This window comes from Mandrillus leucophaeus, unplaced genomic scaffold, assembly GCF_000951045.1.
Source record: "Mandrillus leucophaeus isolate KB7577 unplaced genomic scaffold, Mleu.le_1.0 Scaffold1599, whole genome shotgun sequence".
NCBI lineage: Eukaryota > Metazoa > Chordata > Mammalia > Primates > Cercopithecidae > Mandrillus > Mandrillus leucophaeus.
In genome coordinates, this window is record NW_012101586.1 from 186,616 (window position 1) to 203,371 (window position 16,756).

The window sequence follows — 16,756 nt, forward strand, 5'->3', positions numbered from 1 at the left end:
TTCCTTCCTTCCTTCCTTCCTTCCTTCCTTCCTTCCTTCCTTCCTTCCTTCCTTCCTTCTTTCCTTCCTTCCTTTCTTTCTTTTCTTTTCTTTAAGGAGTCTTGCTCTGTCACCCAGGCTAGAGTGCAGTGGTTGGATCTCAGCTCACTGCAACCTCTGGCTCCCAGGTTCAAGCGATTCTCCTGGCTCAGTCTCCTGAGTAGTTGGGATTACAGGCTTGCGCCAGAGCACTTTGCAAACTTTTGTATTTTTGGTGGAGACGGGATTTTGCCATATTGACCAGACTGGTCTCGAAATCCTGACCTCAGGTGATCCACCTGCCTCAGCTTTCCAAAGTGCTGGGATTACAGGCGTGAGCCACTGCACTCGGCTTTGGACTTTTCTTGATCATTGAAACACACAGGTGTCAGGGAGAAGGGAAATGAGTGCTGGGAGCTGTCTGAGCTCACTCCTCTGCTTTTTCAATCTGATTTTAAGTCACCTAATCCATCAAAATAAACACAATTTTGCCTCACCAGGCACAGTGGCTTCTCTCATGGTCAACTGATTCAGTGATAGAACAAGTAAGAAAGAATGAATGGACTATTTCTTGTGCTTCTCAACTCAAGCCGATCAAGAGGATGTGTTTGGTGTTCTCATCTCCTAAGCTCACTGTGGGTTTCATCTCCCCTCTGCTGCACTAGCATCCAAGTGCATGCGATGCTTCAGCAGCATTACTCAAAGCTTCATTCTGAAGTCTGTTGAAGTTAAGAGAAACTTTTACCAGTGGAAATGTCACTGAATAAAAACAGTTCTGAAATTCCTCTAGGTTCCGCATATTCTCTACTTCCCGTCTAAAATATGGAAAAGGAACCCTATTTCCCCTTGATTATCAGACTCTATGACCCCAGCCTACACCATAAGACCCTGTGTTCAAAGTTTGTGCTGTATCATAATGAGAAATAAATGGCCACATGGTTGTCATTTTTTTTCCAATTTAATGCAGTAATTATCATGCCAAATCTTTGAATTAAGAACTATCAACCAGAAACCCCCAGACAAGAGTGAATAAGAACAATGTTTCAATCTTGTCTCTACCCCTAATAAATAGTCATCTTTCAGATTCTCCTGTTCTGTTGATGGGGGTAACAACGTCTTACACATCGGTGTTTCAGGGCTCAGCACATCTGGTAAGACAGCGATTTGACATTACAAGGGTATGTATTTTGGCTTTCCCTGACTAGTAATGAGTTTTCTCCTTTCTGTAAGGACAGCTGCCCCTGGACACATGACAAAATCGTGAACATACGTTGCTTCACTTTTTTTATTTTTATTTTTATTTTTATTTTTTTTGCTATATTTAAGTTGCTTATTCCAATGCTAAATGGTGTAAGGATTTCTTGACTTTGATGAAAACACTCAGAAATCTTCCAAGAGATGGTTCTGGCAGAAACATGACTGACAAGAAAGGCAAATGCATATACAGGAAAACAACCACTGTCCTTCGGATGTTGGGTTATTTCCACTGTACTCACTTGACATGCGTTTTTAGTCTGACCACTGATGTGTGGTATAATGTTAGTGGTTCAGGAGGGGTTATGCTACTTGGTAAGTTGAATGCTCAGAAAAGTCATAGGCATACAAGCCTTATTAACTGAAATTCATATTTTTGTGCTCATGTATGGATTTCTATGGTTCATGTGACTTCCTAAAAAAGCTGTGAAACATGACTGACTGATGTCCTAGTATTTGATCCTCTTAATTACTAAAAGCTCGTCCACAGTAATGGAATAGAGATGAATACTCATTTGAGAAGCATTTATTTTTTATCTTGACCTATTTTCCAAGGTGCAATCATAGCTCTTTCAAACAAACTTTGTCTCCAGTCCTTCAGTTTTGTTTCTTCTGAGGCCTGATGATCTCTGCAAACCAATAGCAAATGTTACGGAATTGCTGATCTCTCATTGCAAAGTGTACAGTGACTTCGCCCTTGGGGTTTGCCCACTATTGTGACTTCCAGTCTCTCAGGGCATCCTTGATGACAGCAGTGGTGTGACATCACTACAGCACCCAGTTATGAGATCTCCATCCAGTATGGCATCGTTGGGGACATATGCATGATTGGACTTCCATAGGATGCAATGATTCATTTGTAACATTAGGCAGTTATCCCCATTCAAACCCTTTACCTCTCCACTGAGTTAGAAAAATATTTCAAGGTGTACATATCCATTAGATGAGTGTTTAAAGTGTTTACAAATTATAAAGGAAATTTCTGTAGCCAGAGCAGATACTATACCACGTCTTGGGCACCAGGGTTTTTATGGGGGGAAACTGAAATCACCTTCACAGATTTAATTTTTACATAATTACTTTGTAACTATGCATGTGTTGCCTATAAATGTATATATAAATATACTTAAATAGCCTTATTTAGACATAAATATCTGTACATATAAGTATATGCAGTCAACAATTTTTCAAAAATATAAATGCACCAATATATATGTTATATACACTCAAATATGTACATTTCCCCAAATGATATCAATTTCATGATTTTTTTTGGTATTAAGTTTTGATGTTTTAAATGTTGTCTTAGTAGCTCTGTGCATGAATTAATAAATATTCATATTTATGCCATCTATTTTAATAAAATGCATCTATCTAAATAGGTAGATGTATAAATACTGTATTGGTCAGTTTTTGCACAAAAATTATTGACAATCAACCACTTAAACTCTTAGTGTCTTATTACACTAAAATATTTATTTTCACATTCCTGAATGTTCATTTTAATAATCAATTGACTGATCAAGGCAAGGCTCAGCTGGTTGGTTCGGCTACAGGGAACTGAGCTTGTCTCCAGCCTATAGATTGCATTTATGAGGCCAAGTCTGAAGGACAGTGACTACTCAGGGCAGAATATTCTCATGGCAGATCGCAGGAGTAGACAACATCCCAAACCAAGCTGACTTGGTACAACTAAGTCCAAGAAACTTTAACATCGGCACACACAATTTTAATTGGTTCTTTCACTAGGTAATCACTAAACTTTCAAAAAATGTTTACTCTATTTAAACATCTAGTTATTTGATAATTCCATGGATATATAATTATGGTTTTTCAACCTTTGAAATCGTCAAAGTGTTTTCAAATGCAATGTTGCATCAATTTGAAAGTAAAGCTGGGTGTGTTTTCAACATGTAATCTTCCTGTGAAATTTTCTTGAACATCCTTATTGAGAAAAACATAAATCTCTTTAGCTAAAATGTCACCTAAAACATAGCTTGTTAAACTTTATAACAGATAAAGATACCAGATAACCACCTGTTATCATGTTAAAATGAAGATTGTCTGTCAGGAAATTTGAGGTGGGCCTGCTACGTGTCATGCAAAACACCCTCTCAGGGATGCTGAGGTGCTGCTGGGTTCTGGGTAATTTTAAGAAGCAAAGGACTTTCATATTAAGGGGAGAAATACTATATCGATGTTTAGGATTTTCTCTTGTTGTCTTCCTGTTTGTCAAAGAAGGCTTATTTGATTGTCAAATGATTGTTATATCTATCTATCTTTCCATCTATCTTTCTATCTATCTATCTATCTATCTATCTATCTATCTATCTATCTATCTATCTATCTATCTATCTATCTATCTATATATCTACCTCTCATCTATCTATGTTTTTCATGCGTGTGGAGACAGAGTCTTCCTATGTTGCCCAGTCTGCCGAGACCAGCTCAGTCGTGGAGACCCTAACCCAGTGTTGCTAGAGGAATTAATGACATACACACAGAAATATAGAGTGCGGAGTGGGAATCAGGGGGCTGACAGCCTTCAGAACTGAGAGCCACAAACAGAGTTTTACCCTCGTATATATTGACAGCAAGCCAGTGATAAACATTGTTTCTACAGACTATAGATTAACTAAAAGCATTCCTTACAGGAAACAAAGGGATGGGCTCTGGCTAGTTATCTGCAGCAGGAACATGTCCTTAAGCATAGATGGCTCATGGTATTGTTTGTGGTTTAGGAACGCCTTAGGCGTTTTCCACCCTGGGTGGGACAGGTGTTCCTTGTCCTCATTCTGGTAAACCAACAACCTTCAGCATGGACCTCATAGCCATCACAAGCCTGTCACAGTGCTGCAGGGATTTTTTTTATGGCCAGTTTGGGGGCCGGTTTATGGCCAGATTTGGGCGCCTGTTCCCAACATGTCCCCTTTTGCATTTTTGCAAGATGATAAAAGCAAAAGTGGCTTTATCATGGTAAACTATTTTTCTCAGGAGTCGGGATCTGCATCGCCAACTATACAAAGACAAACACCACTGACTAAAAGCACAATCATCATTGAAATCACAGAGACTCCAAGTGTTTTTATCCATTTTTATGGGTTAATAGCTGCTAATCTATATGCAGCTCCTTCAAGCACTCCGGTTCCTGGCATTAAAGTCATGTGTTTGGGATTCTTTAAATATTTGTTGTTTTAATTTTGCAATATCCAAAGACATGTTTCTAAAGTGTCCTTCTAGATGCTTTTTTATTCTTTCCCATTCATGTCTGATTCATTATAAGGATGAGGAGTGATACAAAAGTCAGAAGTATTCCAGTTCCATTTTAGCTGCATTCTATATTCCAAACTAGCTACTTGATCTCCTAGCCACATTACAGTTTGTTGGAGATCATTGATTTGATAAACTATCTTTTGGTCTATTTTAGATTGAGAGTTCCAGAGCAGAGTAGAATTCTTTGGTCTGCCATTTATTTACAAAATCTGCTGTTTACACTGATGAATGTCATGCGACTCCAGCTGCCGCAGCAGTAGCTGTAACAGAAATCTGTCCCATAATAACCAAGATTAAAGTAGCAATGAAATGCTGAGAGCATCTCAAAATTTTATGAAGAATTTCTGTAATAATATGTACAGAGGGAGACACTTCCCAATGACGGGAAAACTTCACCAGTACCCATACTCTTTCTTGAGCTCTCACTACTAGGATAGAATGATTAGTATTAAACAAGGAAGAGTTTACACAAGAGAACAATCTACATTCCAAGCAAGTTCCATGATAATTAGGGATGTCCAACTTTAGATTGCCCATTACCAACAGAAAAGGAGGACAAACACAACTTTGTATCCAAATTGTATTGTTTTCAACAAAAAAATGTAATTAGGATTACATTGTGATGGCATAGTATATTTTCCTTCCTAAATCTTGATCTTATAAAGAGCCATTAATAGTTTCCTCCAATCCTTATTTTTAGCTCCTACAGCAGGCCATGTCATTTGAGGTTGAGGTACCACTATACCGCCATGTTTCCAGATAATAGCAACTCTTGCCATACTTCTTATCATTTCTACCATCTGACTGTTTCGTTCAGACCATCTGAACGTGGTGTGGCCATGGCATGCAGACTGAGAGCTGCAATTCAAGCTAAACATCCCCTTAGGGGAATCAATCAACAATGATTCCATAGGAATTCTTGCACCACACCTCTGCCTGTTCTGCAATGCAACCTTCCTAAAGAAGTACGTTCATTTTTTCTGACCAGGTCCAATACTGTTTACAAACAGGTTTTTCAGGGCAGTATGCCTCAATTATAGGAGTAGATTTCTTATGGTAAATACTGAGACCAGAAAGCATGTATAAGTGTGTCATAGAGTGATTACATCCAGGCATTATCATCAGCCAAGATTGATATTGAGGGGGTAGGCAATTAGTGGCCTTTTCCAAACAGATACGTGGATGTTCTAATCCTAAAGAAATATTCATAACAGTTCCATCCTCACGTGGGTGAGATGGGCCTCTTTTATCTGCAGAACCAAGCACCCAAGAGCTGTCATTAGTGTATACCTCCAGTGGGGGGGTCCAGCCAAATTACAGGCCATAGAAGTGGTGGAATAGGGAAATATGTCCAATAAGTATAGTTGTTCTCTGTGTCAGCCCTTGCTGAAGTAATACTCACCGCAATGGTGATTCCTGCTATCACAGCTATCGTTAAATCACTCATTGTGACTGGTTGTCCCGCTTTCCTCAGGTTTTCTTCCACCACCTATGACAGGTTCTTGGTCTCTTCCCAAGTGGGTGGTTGTATTCGACGGGTGTTGCTCGTGACACTGAGACTCCTCAGTGTCAGTCTCAACATAGCTGAAATCGGGGGTCCTCGGGTTCCCCCCAGAATCTCTTCTTTGGCATCTGGCTCATGATAAAGTTTCAGGTGTCTTGGTGGTATCCAAGTTGGCTATTGATTCAGTCCTGGAGAAACACAAGTGTAATCTGTACCCCATGTTATTATTTTACCTATTTCCCAACTTTTTGTTATCAGATCTCTCCACCAAACCAGTTGTTCTGCTTCTGTCTTTGCAGCTGGTTTCTGTAGATGCTGTTCAGCTGCTGATAGCATCTGGCCTTTAGGCAGACTCAAAATATTTAAAGTCAATAATGCTAGATTCAATTGCATATGGGGTGTCCCATAGTCCCTGTTTCCCACCGTTTGCATCTGCAACTGCTGTTTCAGGGAGAGATACATTCTTTCCACTATGGCCTGTACTTGAGAATTATATCGGATATGAGTAATGTGTTTAATATTCCATATAGAGAAAAATGTAGCTAGAACTTGGCTGGTATACCCTGGGGCATTATCTGTTTTAATAGAAGACGGAATGGCCATCACTGCAAAGCACAGCAAAAGGTGACGTTTAACACAGACAGGAGACTCTCCTGATTGGTATGTAGCCCAGACAAAGTGAGAAAATGTGCCCAAACATACATGTACATAAGCTAGTCTCCCAAACAAGGAACACATGTGACGTCCATTTGCCAAAGAGAATTAGGGTATTAGGAAGGGTATTGTCCTCCTCCTGAAGTGATTTTTTTCCCAAGCTCTAATGCACACTCCTCTAAGATGCTCTATGTCATCTTCCTGCATAATCACCTGTGCATCTAAACCAGCCCAGCCACTGATCCCCAAAAGTTGCTCTGCAGTCATATTGATTTGCGGTTGGGCCAGGCATTGTAAGCAGCCTGAGTGGAAGCTTCATCTGCCCACCAAGTTTTAAATTGTAGGAACTGAGCAGGAGACAGACAAGTTCAGGTAAGAGCATCCCAGTCAGGAGGAATCATCCAGCTGGAGACATCAACATTCTGTAACAATCCCATTACAAAAGGAGAACCTGGTCCATATTGATTAACAGCTTGTTAAAATTCTTTGAGTAATTCAAAAGGAAAAGGCTCAAATGTAGCTATAACACTTCCCTGTTGATCTGAGGGGTGTATTCTAACAGGGAACTGTGAAGTCTCTATGTCACCCTCATGTCTACCTTGCTGGATTCCTGCCTGAATAGAAATGAGAGTGATCGCTCAAGGTGCCGCTTGAACCGTCACTGGAGCAACCACTTTTCACCCAGTGTCCTCCGGAAAAGAAGGATCTGGAGGGTCAGGCTACTCTTTTTCTTCAAACTAATGAGGGGGTGCAGAAAGGGAGGGATAAACCTCTCCCTCTTTTGCCACTTTAGATTTAGCTGGCAAACAAACCTGCTCTGTCAGCTCTTCTGTTACTTTGTTATACTCTCCTTCTTCCTTATCATCAGTGTGAAAATGTTCCAAGGTGGAACAAACAAGGCTGACACTTGTCCCATTGTTACCCTGATGCTTCCGAGTTCCCCTTCTTACTCACCACAGGGATTGCTTAAGAGTACTCAGGTGTCCTCCAGCATAGTTCCGCTTTCTCCAACGATCACTCTAGCAACCCTTCAACCCTGTTTTGAGCCCCACATGTGGACACCACTTGCCGAGACCAGCTCAGTAGTGGAGAATCTAACCCAGTGGCATCAGAGAAATTAAAGACACACACACGGAAATATAGAGTGTGGAGTGGGAATCGAGGGACTGACAGCCTTCAGAGCTGAGACCCACAGAGTTTTACCTACATATTTATTGACAGTAAACCAGTGATAAGCATTGTTTCTATAGACTATAGATTAACTAAAGACATTCCTTATGGGAAACAAAGGGATGGGCTCTGGCTAGCTATCTGCAGCAGGAACATGTCCTTAAGGCACAGACAGCTCATGCTATTGTTTGTGGTTTAGGAATGCCTTAAGCAGTTTTCCACCCTGGGTGGGCCAGGTGTTCCTTGCCCTCATTCTGGTAAACTAACCACCTTCTGCGTGGGCATCATAGCCATCAGGAGCATGTCACAGTGCTGCAGAGACTTTTTTTATGGCCAGTTTTAGGGACTGTTTATGGCCAGATTTGGGGGCCTCTTCCCAACACCAGTTCAATCTCAAACTCCTAGGATGAAGCAATTCTCCTGCCTTAGCCTCTCAAAGTTCTCCGGATTACAGGCATGAGCTACCACACACAGTGTTATAATATGTTTCATACAATATCCTGATTTTTCTGCTTCATCTATGACTTAATGACCCTTTCTTGCTATGAACTCAGACTTGCTGCTGAAACTCAAAAGCACAGTCTAGTGCATTCTGGGACAATCTGTAACAGGAGAAATGTTAAGCCTTGTGAAAAGGGTAACCTTGCTGGCCTGTCAGCTGTCAATTTCCCATCACTACTATCACTTCTGGAAGCACATTTTCCAAAGCTCCTTTGCTATCTATGGTTTCTTCAGAGTTGGTCAACGAGTTGCCCTCCCATGACACTGGGAAGTCAGAGTGGTGGATTCATGTACACTGACACCTGAAGTAAAACACATGCAGTTAGGTGTGGACTGGAGAGTCACCTGGAGATGTGCTACAGGCAGCTGAGAGCAGCAGCACCTCTACCCTGGACTTCCCAGACATGTGTGAGGATCATCACACGGTACTCAGCACATACCACCTGGGGCAGGTGCACACGGGCTTCTGGAGGAGCACCTGAGAATCTCCTGTCTCTAGTACATGCTTCATAAATGACATACTGTAGGCTTCAGAAAGACTGTGATTTAGACTTTAATTTAGTCAATTTGAATTTAGTCAATTCTAATTTAGTCAATTGGAATACTGAGAGTAGCTTCTCTTTTTCTATATGAATTCTAATTATCCCATAACATAGACTCCTCAGGTGGACTTATCTCTCTTCTTTATTCTGCCAGGACAGGGGTTGTAAACGTCTTTTCTGCTGGGGATGATGATGAAAGAGGCTTAGGGTTCAGAGGAGCCTCCCTGGCCTCCCTACAAAAACCTCCCAATGACATTCAAAACTTGACTGACTTCGAGAAATGCTCTCAGCTAATGGAGGCACCAGGAGGAGCATCTGGAGCAGCCCAGGCTCACACATCTGCTTCCTTGGGGGTTTATACTATGACCTCTAACACTGTGGGAGGGTAACTGTAATGCTGTTGACAGTAATAAGTGGCAAAATCTTCAGGCTGCAGGCTGCTGATGGTGAGAGTGAAATCTGTCCCAGATCCATTGCCACTGAACCGAGAGGGGATCCCACTTTGCAAACTGGATGCAGCATAGATCAGGAGCTTAGGGGCTTTCCCTGGTTTCTGCTGATACCATGCTGATTCAGCAGCAGGGGAGGTGAGGCCAACTACATCACTATCAATGGACTTAAGCCCAAGGACTCCATAGAGTATTTCTCTTGTGAAGTATTACTTGTCTGCAGAGGAAGTAAGTGCTTGAGGCATCGAAGAAATGCACAAGTAGGAGTGGCCAGATCAAGGTAGTGCAGCCTGTGCACAAACCTCCTGCTGATTTTCCAGGGGACTGGATTTCAGGGAAATGACTACTGAACAGCATGTCCGGACCCAAATATCCAGATTCAGAGAGATACAGCTCTGGATTCAAATGCACTTTTTTTTCTGCATAATTTTGGCAGTCATTGTTACTACACCTTGGCGTTTCCAATCATTCTATTTCAGCTGACTCTTTATGGTCCTTTCTGCCCCTCACTGCTCTCTCTGAACCTGGGGAAGGCAACTCAGCCTGCAAATTTGGTGGACCTCATGGCCTGGAATTAGCATCCCCTAGGACAGCTATCAATCAGTGATGACAAGGGAGGTGTACACATACCCCAGCTCCCTAAATTCTCAGGTGGAATAACAGAGGCATTTTTTTTTCTGTTTCTGTGTGGGCGTGACCTCTAGTCATCCTCAGAGGTGACTCCTTGCTGAAACACCTTTCACTGTCCCTCCTCTCTTCCCTTGCTCACTTGCTCGTTTCCTGTACTTTGTAAATATACTGCTTCCCATGGGAATATTTGTCATCCTTCTTACTAGGGTATCCAACCTAAGGCACTGAAATATTCCTAATCCTTGGAGGGCATCTTTGGTTTCACTTATTCCACTACTCATGTTTTGATGTCTACAGAAACTCAGAAAATTTAAGAAATACTTAAATTCCCTTTGGCAATCTTTCTTAGATTTGATTTTAGCAGAGATTTGTTTTCTTTTTCTTGGTCACAAAATCAAAGAAGACTTCCACAAATTGCTACACACCATCAAGTCCACTAAAAGCAGAGAATCAGAATCCCCCAGAACTTGGCATTCACACATCAGAGAGTCCTAGAGTCTCAGGATTTCTCTAGGTTCACTGCCTCCTAAATCTGCCTTGTGATATTTTTTATTCTACCTTAGGGTAAGATCATCGTGGGGTAATGAGAGTTGTTGGTGAAATGAATAATATACCCCCTATACACAACATTGTCCTAATATCTGGAATCTATGATTATTACTTATGAATATGCCAAATGTAACTTGACAGACATGGTCAAGAATTTTGAGGTCAGGAGAGTATCCTGAATTATCTGGGTGAGACCAGCACAATCACAAGTGTCCTTATAACAGGGAGGGAGAACGGTCACATCCAGAGAGGAGCTGGGGCAACAGAGAGGGGTGCTGGAGTGATGGAGGAAGGGGCCATGGAGCCACGAATGTGGGAACATGAGAAAGATGGGAAGCCGGATATTGAATTCTCTCTCTTAAAACATCCAGAATACAGTCCTGTTACTGAGTCAACAGAAAGGGTTGTGGAGCCAAGGTTTCATCATGCAGATGAAGCCTCCGGATAGCAGGCTTCAGAAAGAATAGACTGTAATGGTTTCTTAGCAGACTTAAAAGGTGCCAGACTGCTAGTTAAATCTCTCTGGGCCACGAAAGAGACTCGAAAAGGGACAGGATTCTCTACAGAAGGTAGATTTTCCCCACAAGAAACAACTTAGCAGAGGCATTTTCAAATACATTAAATACAAATGTCTTGGGGAAAATACTTTGATTTCCCTGAGGCCTGGCATCTGTCATGTTGGTATCTTATTGCTATAAAGACTTTGCTTTGTCAGTCTCAAGGTCTCTGTTTTAACATTAAACACTGGTCAGTTGTACCTGAATTTTAAAGAGAGGATAGTCAGTTAAGGCATATCTGATCATCCATTCCCATCATGGACTGTACTGTATTTCAGGTTGATTTTGGAGTGTTCTTGATTGAGAGAAGGAGTTTATGCGGTTGGCTAGGGAGCTTGGAGTTTCATTTTTGGTTCACACACCTATGTCCAGGTAAGAGGGACTCACACAGGAGGGCTTGCACAGAACCTGGCTTGCAGGGCTACTTACAGACCTGCTCTGTCTCCTGTTGTCATGCACAACGACGGACACAGTCAGTGACAAACCTCAGCCATCCAAGGAGAAGCTGTGTCTGCAGAGGACAGTCATGAGCTATGAGTCTACCTAACTGCGATTGTCTTCAGGCACCTGTGGTCCTCAGCTTTCGTGGGATTTGTGTGGAAACTGGCTCAAAGAGCATCCACCAGGATTCTTATGAGAATATCTCATTCACAGAAAGCAGTGGGTGATATGACAGCACAGAGGGACTCTGTGGGGCTAGCTGCATGGAACACTCTGGGAGAGTCACTGGCACCCGGGCTAGACAGAGCTTCTTGCAACTTCTGAAGCACATGAATTTGGATCTCTTAACATCATTTTGAAAGACCATTTATTATTCAGAAGGCAACCATTGTAACTAAGATAGCATCTGTAATAGATAGGAATAAAAAAGTGATATTTTATTGCTAAGATGATTACGAGAAAACAAACAAACAAAAATAGTGTGAAGGAAAAAAGCAACACTAGACTGAGGGTTTTGGGTAAGAGCTTGAGACTCAGTAGTGAATCCCCTGGGCCATCTTCTGTCAGTAGAGAGGGACAATCAGGAAAGGGAAATGTGCAGTAGAGACAAAATCTTGGTGATTAAAAGAATCCTAAGAGAAAACAAGAGTCTCCTTCCTGAGCATCAGGTTGGTGTTGGGAAGATGAGTATAATCCCCACGTTCCAGGTCTTACACTTTTCAGCAATTAGGGCTCAGGATGAATTCAGAAGACACCATTCACTTCACAACAGATGGGGACACAGTCAAGGCAGCGGTGAGAGGCAAGGCTGGGCTTTCAGTCTCAGAGCACAGAGCAGGTTCCCCACTGCTCCGCAGCCTGATGTCTCCTCTTATATGTTCCAGATGTTCCACCTCATTCTTGCCTTAAGGGCTCCAATTTGTTAATGGGACAGTAGCCCTCTTCCTTTCCCAGGGTTTGTTAGAACTTGGCTCTCTTGTGTATTGTGGGGTTTGTTTGCCATCTAGAGGCAGGTTCTCGGCATAGCAACTTACAGGCTTTTTCTACTTGTGATACCGAAAATAATTACATACATAAATTTATCATAAATAATAAATTGACTTAATGTATCAAATCAGTAAAAAAAAAAAAAAAAGATGAGTTTAAGAGCTTAAAAGGAGTCTGATGAGGTTAAATAGAGAAATTACTTTAAGTGGAGGACAGAGCAACGATTATTATTTTTTAAATCGATGACATTTTGAGAGGAATTATCATACCGTAAATAACAACTTGAAATAAGCTGCTAAAATATAATTTTATACTCAAAAAGTATTTCCAAGAATCATATAAATACATTTTCAGATTAAAACACACAAAAGAATGTGGGTTTATCATCAGGTGCACTCAATGGAAGATTTCTCAAATGTGTACTTGGAGCAAAAATAACATTTATTTCTATTTGCAAGTTCAAGATTTTTGATCTTTAGAAGAAAACAACTTTCCTTTCACTCTGTTCCACTCATGCTGCTGAGGATGGGCGTGGGGGCAAAGACTGTGAGGAAGGAGAAAGCTTTGGGCTGAGGGTGGTCGTGCCTCCTGCCCACCTGAGTGACCTCATGGAGAAGAGCCAATGACACCACCAAGGCCACGTGCCTGCCTCTGCACTGCCTTGGCACAGACAGAGAAACCTGGTCACACTTGGTCAATGGGAACTAAAGGCTTTTTTGTACCAGCCAATTTTGATTTTCCTTGTATCTTCTCTCAGGTTTAGGGGATAGTTCACCTTTCACCATTTGTTTTCACAGTGTAGCCGTTTGTTACATCAGCATTACATAAGTTGTTTCTTTGTTTGTTAAATTATCTAACCATGTTAAATGGGTTGGGACTAATCCTGTGTCTCATGGCAAAGCAGAAATTCAAGTTCACTAGAAGCTGTCAATCACATGAGGGCTAAAGATGACGATAACATTGCTTAGCTCTGGGTCATACTACTTACAATTTTTTTTTTTTTTTGACAGAATCTCACTTTGTTAACCAGTTTAGAGTGAAGTGGCATGATCTCAGCTCATTGCAACCTCCGCCTTCCGGATTGAAGTGATTCTCCTCCCTCAGCCTCCTGAGTAGCTGGAATTACAGGTGCATGCCACCACGCCTGGCAAATTTTTATACTTTTAGTAGAGACAGTTTCACCATGTTGGCCAGGCTAGTCCTAAACTCTTGACTTCAGCAGATTCACCTGCGTCAAAGTGCTTGGATTACAGGCGCAAGCCACTGCACCCCATCACACTTTGTGTTCTTTAACTGCATTCTTTATAATGACTTTTAAGCTCAATTATGCATTTATCAGCACTTTTAAAAACATATTTTGTCACTTATTTTTCATTTGAGGGTTCCAGAGTGATTGATATGCATACAATTTTTGCCATAGAATTTTTAAACCTAACAGAAATGGAACTTCGGAATTCTAATTGCACTTACTAAGGAAACCGTTATCTTGGAATAAACAAGCATCTCAAGTGTACTTTATACCCTTAGCCTGAAGCGGATCTTCTTCCGTTGATTCAGTCATTGTTTTGTGTCTATCACACGGTGTTATGACGTGTAGCTCACATGACTCATTATGGGGTTCAGTATCATTTAGAACACTGTTTACTAAAATCTATGAAAAGCATACATGTTCCATGCATTGACATCTGAAACATAGAAATTAGATTCATTTCCAGGTAATGACATAAAATGTGAAAAGAATGCATTTCTGGCTGGGCGTGGTGGCTCATGCCTATAATCCCAGCACTTTAGGAAGCCGAGGAGGGTGGATTACGAGGTCAGGAGATTGAGACCATCTTGGCTAACACAGTGAAATCCCGTCTCTATTAAAAATACAAAAAATTAGCCAGGCGTGGTGGCAGGTGCCTGTAGTTCCAGCTACTAGGGAGGCTGAGGCAGGAGAATGGCTTGAACACGGGAGGTGGAGCTTGCAGTGAGCCGAGACCACTCACTGCACTCCAGCTTGGGCAACACAGCAAGACTCCATTTCAAAAAAAAAAAAAAAATGGTTTCTTTGAAATCTTTTCTTATGAAAACACAGTAATAAATTTCCACTCTAAAATAGAACTTAACCTATCTACTTTCAAAACTTTTAGAATTTGGAAGAGAAATAAAAATCTCACATAATTTCGAATGTTTCCTTTGTACTTGAAATAAACTTTTATTTTTTCTCTTTGAGTTTATGCAGTTATTTTTAAAGGCCACTTTTGGAATTGTGAAAACTCGCTTTCCACTTGCCAAATAATTAAGAGTAACCATTTTTGGACATCAGGATTTCATACCGACCATGAGTTTATAAAGTCTATTTGAATAATCCAGCATCAAACATTTTTACTGAGTGTCCTTAGCCATACTCCCCTGCACACAGCTTGTGTAGAATGCTTTCTCCTGTAAGACACTGGAGAGGAGGGTTTAGTGCGAGTCGGAGAGTAGAATCAGGGAGATGGGATACAATGAGTTTCCAAATATGACTAAGTGTCATTGTGCATGAAATAAACTCCAAGTTGGTCATTTCCCATATGTGTTCTACCTGTGTTGTCACTAAACTGCATCCATGGTCTGGTTGTTCTGACAGCTGCATGAACTTGATAAATGTGGGCAAGACAGGGACAGTGAGGATAGGAGCTTTCATTCACTCTCCCTTCATCATAGCCGGTTGCTCCCAGGGCACGTGGCCCCGCATGAATTCTCCTCCTCCTGATGCCTTCCGCAGGCTGTGGCAGCTGGTGGGGCCTTAACATGTGGGATCTGAAATGCTGCTGAGGTTCTCATGGACCAGCATCCTCAGCAGCAAACGCCGCCCTGACGTCTCCAACAGCCTTCTCTTCTGCAGACTCAGAGACTCTGCTCAGCTGCTTCCCCAAGACAAGCGGCACATGTGGGCAGTTGGGCCAACCCAACAGGGAGGTTTCTGTTCGAGGATGTAGCACTGTGGGAGGAAGCTGTGTACCTTGCATGCAGTAATAAACCCCAACATCCTCAGCCTCCACCCGGCTGATTTTCAGTGTGAAATCAGTGCCTGACCCACTGCCACTGAACCTGTCTGGGACTCCAGAGGCCCGGTTGGAAACCAAATAGATCAGGAGCTGTGGAGACTGGCCTGGCTTCTGCACGTACCAGTCCAAATAGGTGTACCCATCACTATGCAGGAGGCTCTGACTAGACCTGCAGGAGATGGAGGCCGGCTCTCCAAGGGTGACGGGCAGGGAGAGTGGAGTCTGGGTCATCACAATATCCCCACTGGTCCCTGAAAAAATAACAGAGCAGTGCAAGTTTATATAGATACATTATGAGCAACTTTCATAATTTCTCTTCTGATATTAATTTACAGTTACATTTTAAAGTTTTGATTTATATCATGAAAAGTAGACTTTCAAAAATAAACCCATTATTTACTAGCCAGCAGGGAACTCTTTATTTTCTGAATCAGAGCACTGGTCATCGTTCCCTGGAGGTGAATCCTGATTACTCATAAGACAAACATGAATTCCATTCCCTGGAACATAGACCATGTGACTCCATCATATTATTGGAATAAACATGTGAAGCTGTGGAGCCCACAGAGCTCACCTCCCAACCAATTCTCCTCCCTCATCTCCTTCGGTCCTTACCAGGGAGCCAGAGCACCAGCAGCCCCAGAAGCTGAGCAGGGAGCCTCATTGTGAGAAGGTGACCTGAGGAGTCCTGATCAGTCAAGGCAAGGTTAGAGATGAGTTTTTATCTCAGACTCACGAGGGAAGATCCTCCCTAGGGGACAAAATGCAAATCCCCTGGTGGGTGCAGTGGCGTGGAAAAGGTTGATGGGGCAGGGAGAATATCTCTTCTGTGAACAATGTGATATAAATTGTCCCTTGGAACAAAACAGAGAGATTCAGTCAAGTTTGCCCACAATCAAGGGAAGAAGGATCTGAAGGGGAAAGTTGGGACCTTTTATAGGGACACACTGTGTAGGGCATGACTGTAAGAAAGCACCAGAACCCTGACCATGTGGAAATGTGTATCCAGGATGCATCTCTGGGAGGTGAATGCCATCTGACTTGATTCCCTCCTAGTCAATCTAGAGAACCAAACAGCCCCATCCCCACTAGCACTGCTGGACTGAGAGCAGGCAAATAAAAAGCGGCTTGGAGCCAGTTCAAGGGCTGTCTGGTATCTGCTGTTTCCAGGATAACTGTTCAAGAAAGTTCA

At 42.0% G+C, this 16,756-nt stretch overlaps 1 gene segment (V, D, J or C); it reads right to left on the bottom strand.

Annotated features, from left to right (window-relative positions):
• LOC105536473 overlaps positions 1-16,253 on the bottom strand; it is a 27,341-nt gene extending 11,088 nt beyond the window's left edge. Inside the window, 3 exon segments of the V gene segment in view lie at positions 5,398-5,403; positions 15,519-15,815; positions 16,180-16,253. Of these exon segments, the coding sequence occupies positions 5,398-5,403; positions 15,519-15,815; positions 16,180-16,228 (352 nt within the window).
• Between the last annotated feature and the right edge of the window lie 503 nt (positions 16,254-16,756).